At 37.9% G+C, this 13,983-nt stretch overlaps 1 protein-coding gene across 4 annotated transcripts in view; it reads right to left on the reverse strand.

The window, feature by feature from the left end:
* The window catches only part of PCLO (piccolo presynaptic cytomatrix protein), a 318,722-nt gene that overhangs the window by 114,914 nt on the left and 189,825 nt on the right, over positions 1-13,983 (reverse strand). For all 4 annotated transcript variants that reach the window (XM_030959381.1, XM_030959382.1, XM_030959383.1 and 1 more), the window contains exons 8-9: positions 13,390-13,526; positions 5,247-5,328 (exon numbers count right to left, since the gene is read on the reverse strand). In XM_030959381.1, the coding sequence (XP_030815241.1) occupies positions 5,247-5,328; positions 13,390-13,526 (219 nt within the window). The remainder of the gene's footprint in view (positions 1-5,246; positions 5,329-13,389; positions 13,527-13,983) is intronic.

Here is a 13,983-nt window from a genome sequence, read left to right on the forward strand (position 1 = left end):
CAAATGGAACCTTTATAACCAGGAGACACATTGCCCTCTCAATTACCTCCACTCCAAATCTTCAACTCTCTTCCTCTTCTCAAAATCTCAAGTGTTCATATACTGCAATATGCATAAACAACTGAACTGCCAGAAAGATTTCATGGAAAGTATTTTAAATACATGCAGTAGTGCTTTTCAAATTAAAATAATGTGTAGACGAGAGACATAAATGGAATATATGATCTGTACCTCTACAAAGTGTTTCTAGCACACAGAAGAATTTATTTGTTTCTTTGTTTCTTTTTAGAAAAGTTTAATGGTATTGAGTTCTTTCTAAAATTGATAGTAAGACAAAACCAGATATCTCTCTTTTCTTTTATTTCCAGTCCTGTCCTCATTTACTACCACATGACTTCCCAGGAAAATCTCTGATGTAGTCTGACTGCAACAGCTCAGTCCCTTTCTGTTTATGGGTTTTACCTTCTGTGCCATGTCTCTGGTGAGGAGTGAATGTTTGAGGGAGTGATCACCATTAATTAGGGATTAAGTCCTTCCCCGATTACAAGGGAATATTAGAGGAGGGTATTGCTTTTTTGTGCAAAGTATTATCTCAATTCTGCCCAAAATTAAATGAAAGAAGTAGGATAGGTAATCCTCTATGAGTATGAGGACAGGAGATAGGTTGCAGTTCTCACTCTGACTTCTCACATTGAACATAGACTGTGACTATATTTGACATGTTTTTAATTGATTACTAATCACATATTCATTGCCCTTTAGTATTTTTCTGTAAGAACTAATTTTTATAGTAGTGAGGTCTTGATACAGGAAACCTCTTTGAATTCCCTTCTTCTCCATCCAGATAAGCACTGCATGAGCTGGCACACTGCAGAAACAACACTGGAGTGTTGTTTGCAGGAATTAGCAATCCTTAGGGAGAGTATGAGGCATGTCTGACTTGTGTACAGCATTACAGCTACCCTGTAATTCTACTTGCAGTTTCACTGACATCACTGGTGAGGCAGAGATTAGGGATGCACTCTTCTTCCAACCATCTAATTCACTTCTTTGCTCCACTACAAAGTTTGCAGATTTTTCTGAATAGTTTCTCTGCCTTTGTTTTTTTTTTTTTTTTTTTTTTTAACCAGAATCCAAAAGGATGTTCCCCAACACAGACAGTCTGGCTGCTCAAAAGTACATTTTTTCCTGGAAACACAGAACATCCCTCCTTTCAAAAAGGAAGAATTACTTCTGACTCAGCCTAAGTGAGGTAAAGGAGTAAAAATTACCTTTAACTGAGTGCACTCATTGTACCTATAGACCTACTGAGATGTGTCTGCCTTGTTGGATTTTCCCCCTGAGTGTGCCTAAACAGCTGCCTGGTCAGAAGTAACACAATGTAAGTTACCTTTGCAACATTTCCAAAGGTACTGCCAGTGTTTTCATTACCTTCAACAGCCACATCCTTAATTCACTTTTTCAAATATAACGACGGCGTGATAAAAAACAGAAGAGAAAATTCTGGCAGTATAAAACAGCGCTTATGCTGCTCTGCTAAAGGATCCTGCAGGAACAAGGGACTCTCAGTGAAAACAAACAGTGAGTTTCTGGAGCATTAAACACTGCTATATTATCATTCACTGAGCACTGCCCTCATTGCTTTGGCACATTAGCACATCTGTGATGCCAGTTCTTTTTTTTTGTTTCCTTAATTGCAAATTATTAATCAGTTTCTGCAGAGTTAATCCTTGGAAATTCCTCCACACCTCTCATGGTCTGAGGAGGGGACACTGCATATCTCAAAAAGTAGATGTGTATGCTCTAGATTGTGGTATATAATAAAGAAACAAGAACCTTCAAGAGAGCACACAGTGAGCAAGTATATAATTATTTTTCATTCAGCGCTACTGTTCTCTTGCCATCACAATTTTGGCTTGATTCCTCAATCCTCAAACACCTCATTCACATGCCAATATTCACATTATATGCTTCTGTGTGCAAAATTATGCCAGGTTATGTAAGAGGCATCAAAGGCATCTGTACCTCAGAGTCAGTTTTCATTAATCAAGAAAGCAAATAAACCAAATACGTGTGCACATAATATGTTGTGGAAAAGCCTGAATTTTAAAATATTTGGGATTAGTCTTATTATTGATATTCAGAATGTGACAATTTTTGCATTCATAATCAGGCAGCAAATTCTGCTGTGGTAAGATTATGATGAGACCTGTGGAATTTAACTTATAAAGGTGATATTAGGATGAAATCTTGTCCTACAATTACAGCTGCTATGGTAGAGTTGGTTTTCTGGGCTGACCCAGCACACTGAATCATTAATGCCCAGGCTGGCCCAAGAACTCCAGTGAAATGAGATAATGGGCAGAAGCACTGGCCAGCTTCCCAGCAGAGCAGCTGCTCAACAGTTACAGGAACTCTCCAAGTGGGAATTCTGTACAGTTTAGGACATTTCCCTATGTAACTCCTGCTGTACACACTCCATTAGGATACACTAACTGTACACTGAAGGTGTGTTCATGAATCCCCTGAGGAGAATCTGTCAGTCTCAGGCATCTCCCCAGACAGCTCCTGCTTAGAACTGACCAAACTGCAGATAGATAATTTAAAACATAAGTATAAACTGCTCTTGCATCTGCAGAAATGATCACATAGGAGAGGCTTTTGTGCATAGCCAAGACAGAGGAGGTTCTGTATGTACTGTGAGGAAATCTGAGACAATGGATGGTGCTCACACTGTTGTGGTCACCCAGGACCACAGGCCAGCTGGCTTGTAAGAATCCAGCAACACAAAAATTCAGCTGAAGATGCTGCTCAAAGGGTGGCTTCAACAGTGACTGTTCTCTTGGAAAGATCTGATCTCCTCATGTGAGCTTTACTGAGGGTTGTGGTTTTTAACATACACATCCTGTGTTGATGCAACAAGTATAAATGCAGACAAAATGAGTCAAAACCTCATTTTGGTACTTTTGATAAGAAAGAAGGGCAGGGAGAAAGAAGAGCAAAAAGAGACAAAGGGAACAAATAAAAACAAACAGAAAGAAACGAGCTGGGGAAGCAATCAGACATGCAATCTAGATGAATATCCAAAACTCCTGTAGTGAGATAACTGTGATGGTATAAAAGTATATATTTTTTAAATTTACCAATATTTTAAGTAACTTTTTCTGCATAATAGACTTCTATGTCTTCCTCTGGTTAATAAACAGAGATTTTTACTATTAGTTTGCAGATAATGTTTGATAAAATTTAATTATTTTTGAAACCATATCTCTATCTCTGGTAGAGGTCATTTGGAAAGGCAAAGGCTAAGCATAATGCACTGCACATTTGAAGAGAGTTTTCATGTAGTTAAATCATTCAGACGCTTGAGAGAAGGGAAGGAAAGGAGGTACATAGTCAAGGAGTTATGGTACTTCAAAGATGTATAAGGAGTGAAAACTACAATTAATTCTTCTGTTTCAGGGCCACTCTCTTCTACCTTTGGCTCTTTTCTGGACAATTTGCATTTAGGCCTTTAAATACTTGTAGGGAAATCTAGGTATGCATCATACAGAAATATATCTGTGCAGGTCTCCAAGCATGTATCTGGACTAAAAAAAATATGACTGTAGCTGGTAGACAGAGACAAGCTTGCTTTCTCCAATTAGAATTTAAGAACAATATTATATAGCTATAGCAGTGAGAAATCCCAGTGTGGGCTATATAACCTTATCTGAGTAAATTTCTGATCCTACGTGACCTCATTTATGCAAGGCATTAGTCAATGAGACGTCAATATCTACACCTTGGGTTTGCCCATCACTGCTCACAAGGCATTTTCCCTGAGGCACAGTGTGTTGCTGTGACTGCCAGCATGAGAGTTAATCAAGAGTTTGGAATAGGCATTTCCCACTGCATAAGGGTGAGTAATTTTACATAGGAAAGCAGGCTTCAGCAACACTAAATCACGAGCTTTACACTTGTGTGGTTGTAATTCCTCTTATTTCTGAGTAAGACAGCAGCTTGGATCACAGCTTTACTCATCAGCCCGCAGGGCAAAGATCCCCACAAGGATGCCAAGGAGTTCCTGTGGACTGGGAGGGCCTGGAGCAGCACAGGCTGACACACAGCAGAGCTGGCAGCTCCTTTCAGACTGGGCTGTGTGGGTGGAGGGGTCTTTCTGCAGCCTGAAATCATCGGTGGGTGTTACACTGACTAACAAGAAAATACCTCATCATGCATACAGAGCATTCATTTAACACCCTAAATGTGAGGTGGGTACTGAGGATGGAAATTATCAAGACTTTACTGCCAGAAACCCTGTGAAAACAATATTTAGCAATTCAAGTAAGTTCATGCCACTTTCTGCTTAATGCTTGAGGGAACACCAGGGCTGGCAGTCAGTAATTACTTCTGTGCAGAAACAGAGTTTGACACACACTATTAGAATCTTTTAAGCAAGTTAAAAGAAAGTCTGATGGTTTCACGGAAAAACCACTTAAAGCATCTACCTCTGAAAGAACAAAACCAGTATATTGAAATAAGCTTGCGTTCCATATCGGTATTAGAGGTGAGAAAGGGTGCAATTCCAGAAGCTCAGACAGACAGACCTTACCTGTGCCAGGTCCTGTAGCTGGCAGCCTTTTACAGTTTGACACATGAAAATATTACACTGTGTTCCAGCTCTCAGCCTGGGAGGTGAATGAACATCACCTCTGCTACTTTCATCTCCTTGGCAAGCAGACTCTGACTTACATGAACATTTATGTCAGTGTTAGGGAAAAAGAGGATAAATCTGAAGTCCTAGGTTAAATGTCTCCATGTGAAGATATCACAGAAAAACAGGATCTGATTGTTCTCCTAACCCCCTCTCTGGGGGGAGTTGGGGGGACCAGGGGGAGAGTTCCAGAACAGAAAGAATAAAATTCTCAGTTCTGTACATGTTGAACACCTACACAAGCTTATTTTATAAGGACTCATGCAGAGAATATAGAGTTACATAAAAAGCAACAGCAAAACAGACTGTTCATATGGATAACACAACCAATTTTCCTCTGTTTTTAATGTCTGTATAGCTTATATATCTTGAACAGATGTTGTGACCTTTTTTATGCACTGCTGCTTTTGATTATAGCCAATGAGCAAGATTTAAAATGACCACTGAATTTCCTGCTGCATAGACACAGGAACTATTTTTAATACTGGAAATCTGTTGCATAATTCATGCTAATCAAATTAATTATTATGGCTGGTAGAGGGTTTTTTACCTGAAACTGTGTGGTCCTTTGGGTCTCTCAGTAGTTTGAGCCTTGTATGAGGGAAAATGTACTGCAGGGGCTTCCCATTTATCTGAGGAACACAAATATGCATGTCATAAAAAGATAAACCAACAACAATTGAATAAATAATTTTAGACAGTTTAAACAGAAACAAGCAAACAAACTTATTTCATCCAGGGAAATATCAAAATTTCTCAATTCAAAAACTCTCCCAAGATTGGAGATATTTTTCAGACTGCAAATTCCTTCCATGAGGTAATGAATATTTGCTTCCATAGCTCCAGATTAATTTCAAATATGGCTTTAGTTCTGATTTTTCTGAGTGATTAGAAGGTGGTCATTCTCTTCCATAGCTTCTTTTAATCTTAATCCTTTATTCAAACCATGTTTAACATAAGAAAGAAACAAAACATTATTCCTGTATTTTTATAAAATTCTTTTCTTAGACTTGTAAACAAAATGTTTGTTTAATGTGTTACCATCCATGAGTTACTGCTTTAGTTTCAGCCAAACCACATGGCCCAATGTACCTCTTGTCTTCAAATCCCAAAAGCCATTTGAAAGACCTAAACTAAGACTCATAGGACTACATTGCCTGAAAATGTGCAGCATTTACCTGGGCTTATCCTAGACCACATCAAAGCTGAAAGTAATGCACCCTACAACAGACTTTAAAGAGCCAGTTGTCCTATTGAAATGATCCCACCTGCTCCATGGTTTGGGTATAGGAGGGGCCAAGCAGCAGGGACTGACCCACCTTCCTGAGCCCACACCAAAATGCCTCTGCAGAGTGTTGGTTGCAACACTCCCCCCACGGACATCAAAGCCCCTCTTTGCCTGCAGTTCTGGTCTTTTGGTAGCAAAGCTGTGTGGATGCCATGGGACAGAGAGAGAGAAACGGCAAGTGTTTCTCACAGCGGCTTGTGAGAAATTTTAGGGAGCTAGAAAGATATGATAACCTGTTGACTATAAACAATTTGCAGGTGCTATTTTTCTACTTTATTTTTCTGTTCCTCTCAAGGACAGTGCGTGAGAAAGATGTTTCTGTTACTTAACCAATAGAATAAAATCTATTGTACCACTCTATAAAAACTGCGCGGTTCTTTTGAGTAAAGCCTTCTTTGCCTTTGCTATGATCCTGCCTCTTGCCTGTTCCTACCCCGACCCCAGAGCACGAGTGAGAAAGCTGAACCCATCACTCCCCCTGCCTCTGCATGTCAGTTCCAATCCTGGGAAATGCACCCAGACCAAGAGGAGGGAGCATGACTGAGCCTGCTCCAGGATGGGACCTCAGGGAGCAGCCTCAGGGAGCCAAGGGGACAATGCCATTCAGCATGGCAATGCAGCAGCTTGAGTGCATCAGCAGCCTGCTGCCAAGGGTTTATTATTTTTATTTATATTTAAGTAGCATTTAAAGGGATTAAGCTCCTCCTGAGCCAAGCACTTCAAACCTAGTTCTGCCCTGGAGAGTTTATGAAGTGAATGGATAGCGCATATAAATGATGGAAGGGAAACTGAGAAGTCAAGGGACTTGCTCAGCTCAATCCCACAGTAAGCAGAAGAGTTTATACATCTGTTGTCAAATTCAGTTGCTTATCCAGTGAATGATGTTGCATCTAGAAGACTCAAATCCTCCCCTAATACAGTGAGAGTAATATTGACTGTAATTAATGTCAGACATGAAGTTGATCATGGATTTGATAGGAGACAAGTGCTCCAGAATAAATCAGAACATATGATCAGGCAGACATTTGAATTTATCATGGAATTTTGTCAAAACACAGAGTCTAATACTACTAGGAGTGTATAAAGTTCTATGAGGCTTCCACAGTCATTAATGGCTAGGGAGAGTGTTATGTTTTTAATGACACTTCCAGATGTTTCAAATTTTCTAAAATAATAAAAGTTGTATTCAGCAAGTTTTATATAACAAATAAAATTGTAAAAAATCTGGAAGAATGCATCTAATTTTATTTTGAATTAAAAAAAAAAGAGAAATATTACAGTTTATAAATGTACAAACACATTTGAATAGATCCTTAGCTGGGATCCATTTTGGTGTAATTCAATTTAACTGAAGAATGCTGCAGCTCTTAAACTTCAATTCATGTTATTTTACTTGCTCTATCTTATTTCATGTTTTTAATAAATAGCAATCCAAGAATATTCAATGCCATATTGTACATGACTGCTAACAAATACATCAGAAAATATAGACTGTCTCCTTCTTTAGCCTATTACTTCCTCATTACTTCCAGAACTTTATGAGAAGAATAAATCTTTGTGATTTATATAGGTCTGAATAAAAGCATTAAATTTTATTAGCATCCAGGGTAGTATATTATTTTTTATTGTTGGTAGGTATCAATACTTAAATGGAACATGTCATTAGGCTTTTACTTTCAGACCAGTACATTTCTGGAAGTGGCAGAACAAATAGGAAAAAACAGAAGTTGCTGTAAATAGATAATATCAACAGCAATTACATTGTTCTTGATGTTTTGCTTTAATCATTAGTGAGCATATTTATCTGAAATTTACACACATTATTCTGAAATTTATCTGAAAATTTATCTGAAAATTTACTAGAATATTTCAAAACCTGTAGAGCACAAATTATTTTGTGTTTCCAATTGTTCTCATCTTTTTACTTCCACTAAAGTTGGTTTCCCTGCAGCTGAATATATGCCAGGAATCCCTTCAAGCTGACTCTTCCCCCAGTTTCCCCAGGGAAGGCAGAGAGGGACCCCACTGAAGCCACACAGCCATGGCAGTGGAAATCCAAACTGGTGCAGAGGGGCCATCCTTCCACTGCACAGCTGCAGGAGTGGAGAACAAGTCCACAAGGCCAGATTTAGGGCACAGGGCAAAAGTTGACTTGATCCCACATATCTGCTACAAATCCCAGAGATTTCTGCCAACTGTCCCTGTCATCCTTCCTCACCTCTTTGGGAGCATTCAGTACACTTGGTTTGTAGTTCAGCACTGGCATATCATCCTCTTCCTCAGGAAATGTAAGCTCTGGTCATGTGTTTCATGTTATTAGTCAGCTCAAAGGCCCTCCAAAAATGGAATGAATGGGAAATAATTGTGCTGAGGGCTTCTAACAGAAGATGAGTTTAAAAATGCATTTCATTTCCTGTTGGCTTTAAGTGTTTTGTCTGATAAACAAACACTATGTAAGCCTCATAAAAGGGAATAAGTTTAAAGAGGATAATCAAGAAGAAAAAAATTCCCCAGTGCTCTCTTTAAGTTTAGAAATAAAATTAATGAATTGTATTTTCATTTTCCAGGCCATAGCCACACCTATAATGTATCAACTGCTTTGGATTGGATCACCAAAGTTGTTCCTGGTTTTAAATGTTGCTGCATCTCCCCTTCCAGTGTTAGACAGGGCCTGATAAGGTGACTCTCAGCAGCTACAGATGGTTGTTGTCCTCTGTGAAAAACCATTTTCAGGGGAAACTTTACCTCAGGTGGGTATCCAGGAACAAGATGGTGCACGCTCAAAGTGGTGGGTTAGGCAGTATCCATCCTGATTTCTGAATACCACAGGTACTTGCATGAGCACCCAAGGCCTGTGCAAGCTGGTACCAAGAATTTCTCCAGCTGTGGTAATTCTGCCCCTTTGAACTTCTGAATTTCCTCTGTGCAGAGCACAAATGTTGAGTTGTCTCAAAGTCCTCAAGGTGGAAAGTTCTCTCTGCTGATAGATCCCCAGTGATGCAGATAATTTCCAAAAAGACACGCTGAATAAAAACTTAACAAATACAATGTTCCTGCTCATGAATAAATTACAGAGTTGCATTTTCTTCTGCAATTAGGTAAATTCAACACTGACCTTTGCTCCAGAAGTCATTCTGGCACGCAGAGATAAAAACATTTCTGAGTGACTAAGAAATGAGGCACTGCCAGATAAATTCCTTTGTGAATTACAGTGAGGGGGTGGCCAACAATCCACCCTTTAGATTATTTGAACAAAAAAAAATTATACTAAAGTTGGAAATTTCCAATTTCTCATCATATTTCCAGAGAATATCAACCACCCAACCAAGTCCCTAACAGAAAACAGTTTATTACAATTTAAAATTTAAAACAGTTTACTACAATTTAAAATAAATTCTCCTCACTAGTTGCAAAACAATCAAAACTAAGTAAAATGTGGAATAAAAGTTTGCAGGTATCCTTTGAATCTCTGTCACAAATGGTATTTTCTATTTTAGCCCTACTACTCCCCTTTTGACCCATTTTTTTCGTAATTTCTAATTTTCCAAGTGCCCCTAAAAAGGCTTGACGTAAGTTTCAAGAAAATGGTAATAACTCATGAATGAAGAGAAAAGCATATAATTTTTTATGGTGTTTAGAAATAGGGGATTGCATTCAAAAGATTTCATGTCTAGGACCCTTGCCTTCTTTCTGTGATTAGAAAACTGTTGCCTAAGTGACCAATATACTGGTATTATGATGAGTTTAGGATTTTATTATTCATTTAGGGCTTAAAAAGACCCACCCATGATGACTGGAAGTATTTAAAACCCCTCACTGAAAAACTGCTTATATCCTCTTAATATACTCTCATTGTCCATGCCCTTGTCATGAACTTTTACTGCCCTGGAACTTTCTCCTACAGTTCTTTCCCAAATTGTTTGTAACAGCCAGTTTAGTTCAGGATATGCAAATATTTTTCACATAAAATGATAAGAAAAAAAACCTCTTGATGTCAGGAGGCTTAAAGAAGTTGCTGGTGAACTGGAAGTGACAGCAAACTATTGAGGTCAACAGTGGTCAGTGGGAATTCTACAATAGATTATGTATTGATAAGGTTTTACCCTCCTCAGGGAAGCAGTCCAACATCAATACATTGGGAAATGGCTATTAAGATATTCAACTGAACTGCAATTTAACATGATTTCAGAATACTAAATAGCACCACAGAAGTTGCTATAGAAACAAATATATTTTAATATTTGTAATACAGTATGTGAGCTTAATCTACTGGGTTATAAGAAATCCGTGGAAACCTGGCAGTTCAGGGTTGTCACTCCACTGCATTCTTGCTTCAAAAGCTCTGGGCTGTGCTTTATTTATTACCTTCTGTTGTACAGGCTCTGTGGGATGTAATCAAGCAGTTCTGATTTCATCTAGTAAGAAAATTGATATTTCACATGTGTAAATCAAAATTTTCTGGAATACATGTATTGAAGTGGTCATTAAAATATTTTCATTTTTTAACACAGAAGATCACAAAAATAGCAAATTTAGAGCCAACAAGGGTATTTGGAAACACTGATTACAAGCAGATTAGTGCTATTGATGCAAATTATTCTTTCTGTGGCTGGTTTGTCCCCAGTAAAGGATATTAAGGGCAGTGTAATGGCTTAGTTCCTGTGCTAACCAGGAAACTTCCCTCCTAAGCAACTTCAGGAAATCATTTGCAGCAAAGGAAGCTCTGGGTGAAGGTGGATATGTTCAGATGGTTCTGGATGGAGAATGACTTGCCATTTTTGTACATTTTGAGTACATCATACTTGGGCACAACAGGTTCCTGTGCAGTACTGAGGGGGGGATACAGGAGACAGAGAGCATGGAACAATGAACTCAGTAACCCTTTGATTACACACAGGGCTGAAAAAGCCCTAAGGGAGTGATTAATTTGCCTCATCACTCTCATTGCCCTGATAAGGGTTATTTGCCTTCATCACTTGAAAATATAATACTAATACGAAAAAATAGGGATGTTAACACTGATTTACTTTCTTCTATTGCTAAATATTTCACAACTCATCATGGAGCTAATGGAACTTTTTAAAAATATCTCTGGCCCTTTTAATCTTGTCACAAAGCAATTTAATTTCTGGAGTGTCTGAAAATATATTTGTTTCTAAGTTTTCTTAAAAACAAATGCTCACAGAAGACTTTTAACGTACACAAGCTCTGAGTAACATTTTGATTAGGTAGATGATGTGGAGTTGGTGAGACCTGTCATTTCTCCCTTCTGCAGAGTCATTGATATCATTTTGTACTGATGTGTGACTGACAGTAGCTAACCTGGATGGAAAGAGAAGAAGGAACTGTTGTAAAACTTCTCCTCACACATCACCTCTTCTGCTGAGGCTTTACATGGCATCAGATAGAATTATTTAAAACATGTTCACTCTCCAATTTACATCCCATATTTTATAAAACCTTAAAAAAAATTCCTTTGGCAAGATTTTGATGCTGTATCTCTATTTCCATATAAGCATGAGGATACTGCAACAGCTTGAGGGAGAAAAAAAACAAACCTATTTTCTTCCTGGAAATGTCCAGGAAAACAAGAACTCCTAGGCCCTTCAACCTTGCTGCTGAAATTTTTGAACAAATTTTTTCAACCAGTCCTAGTGTAGTGCTATTTATATGAGGAAAAAAAGCAATGATCAGATCTCTGTGACTAAAACCTTGCCTGGGAACTGTTTCCCAGGACAAAAGCTCTGGAGCTGTAAAAGTTAAGTGTATCTTACTAACCACCTCCTGATCACAGAGCTCAGGGTTAGCAGTAATTCTTTTGGACAAACCTGATTTTCAAGGAAAATTTTAAATTTTACCTCAGAAAGCTGTAGTGGTAAAATACAATTATGTATTCTTAGAATAATTAATGCTTTGCATGAGGATCAAAGTGCTCAGAGAGACAAGTTTTTTAACTATTGCTAGTGATATTAAGAGATGTTAAGACTCAAAAACATCCTTTATTATGCAATTAAGTTGATTCATAGAATCATAGATCTATTTGAATAGATTGCTGTAAGAATTATATCATGTAAAGCCCTTTTTCTCAACAAGAAATGAATAGGCTCAGTACAACCTAGGGTGTGGAAATCTCAATATATGCTAGGGATAGAAAAGAAGGGAAAAATAAATGAAAGCTTGTATTGTAAGACATTTTAACACTTACTTCATAAAATCTACATCGTTGCTTCATAAAACCTACATTTAATTGTCAAATGTCAGTGCAAATGCTCACGAGCATAAAACTTTTAAAGGCTGCATGACAGAGACATTCCTGTGTTGTATGTTATCTGACAAATTAACGTGAGCAGTAGAAGCTATTAAGTATCACAAAGGGGCCATGCAATACCTTCTCTCAGAATCACAGGATTGTTAATATCTTAGAAAAAGATGTCTAAGATGATCAAGTCCAACTGTCAACCCGGTACCACCACCAGGTTTACCACAAACCATGTCCTCAAGTGCCACATCCATGTTTCTTGAACACTTCCAGGGGTGATGACTCCAACATTTCCCTAGGCTGCCTGTTTCAATGCTTGACCACCCTTTCCATGAAGATATTTTTTCCTAATATCTAATCTAAACCTCCCCTGGTGCAATTGGAGGTTATTTCCTCTTGTCTCAAGGAAATGCACTCACTGCATTCATTGGATCTCATGTAAAAATGTAATCTAAATCAAAACATAAGAATATATCAGGATATAACCTAAATCAATCAGTAAAAATGAAAAATGACATCTAAAAGAAGCAACTGAAGACCTTAGAGATTTGAAATACATAAACATTGTTAATAAAAAGTGGGAATAGAATGGTACCCTAAGGTAAACTAGATTTTAAAGTTGGCAAGCTTGAAAAAGCAGACTATGGTATTTTTCTTTCTAATAAATGAAATATTCTAAGTATTAGATTGATAGATTCTCACTGAATTATTCAATAATTAATTACAGACTGTTGGGATTATACTTACCAAGTGAAAGTGGAAAAAATGTCAACAGGATAAAGGAATTATTTTCCTTCAACTACTAAAAGAAGGGACGGAATTTGGATGAGATAAAGCTGGTAAGGGAACATTAGACTAATCTTTTTCTTTTTTTTTTTTTTTACCAGTAGGAATACTTAAGGGATAGATATTTTCAGTTATATTTCAGAAGTCAAAAGACAACCTGAAAAATTAATACTGAATTGTAGAGGAAAGTTAATCTAATTTTATCACCAAATGTTGATGATGAATATGGGTTCAACAGCACCTCAGCTTAATGCAGCTGGATTTAGAGTAATCTTGTAGTTCCTATGGGAACTGTTGGACAGTATGACTAAATTATCAATCATTTATAAAACTAGAGGCACATCTTATTTGACAGCTTACTTGATCTTGGTGTTGACTTAGTGGTCGAGAGTGTGGCAACTTCTCTGGCAGCCTTCTGTCAAGGATGTGTCCGTTCTCCAAACGAGGCTCCCTGGGCTTGTCAAACCAATCTGTTTCTTCCCGACGGAGATGATAGGCTTTGAAAACCAAGGACAGGTCAAATGCTCTGGTCCAGTGCTGGGCAAAGGGCAAGAATGTGCATTGTGCATAGCAAACATGCAGAGTGGTTACTAATTGGCCATGCAGCTAAAGCAAAGTTAGAGGTGAGACTTGAGACATTGAACTTGAGCATTATTATTTAGCTGTGAGACAGCAAAGGGAGAAGATTCTGTTTATGTCAGAACCATGGATATTAAATACAGATAGAAGATATCTACCAAGTGCTATAGGCACTTCCTCCTTCTGGCAGCTAAGAAATACACGGCAGATTTCACATATCTCTAAAATGTTTGTTCAGAAAAATTTAGTCATATTAGGTATTTTGCAGAAGACTAATAAAAAACGCCACACTCAGAAAATCCAAATCAAAACTCAAAATAACCAACCCTCAGAATGCAGACTCCACCAATTCCCAAATTTGTGAACTGAGTGCTG

Source organism: Camarhynchus parvulus, chromosome 1A (assembly GCF_901933205.1).
Source record: "Camarhynchus parvulus chromosome 1A, STF_HiC, whole genome shotgun sequence".
Lineage (NCBI taxonomy): Eukaryota > Metazoa > Chordata > Aves > Passeriformes > Thraupidae > Camarhynchus > Camarhynchus parvulus.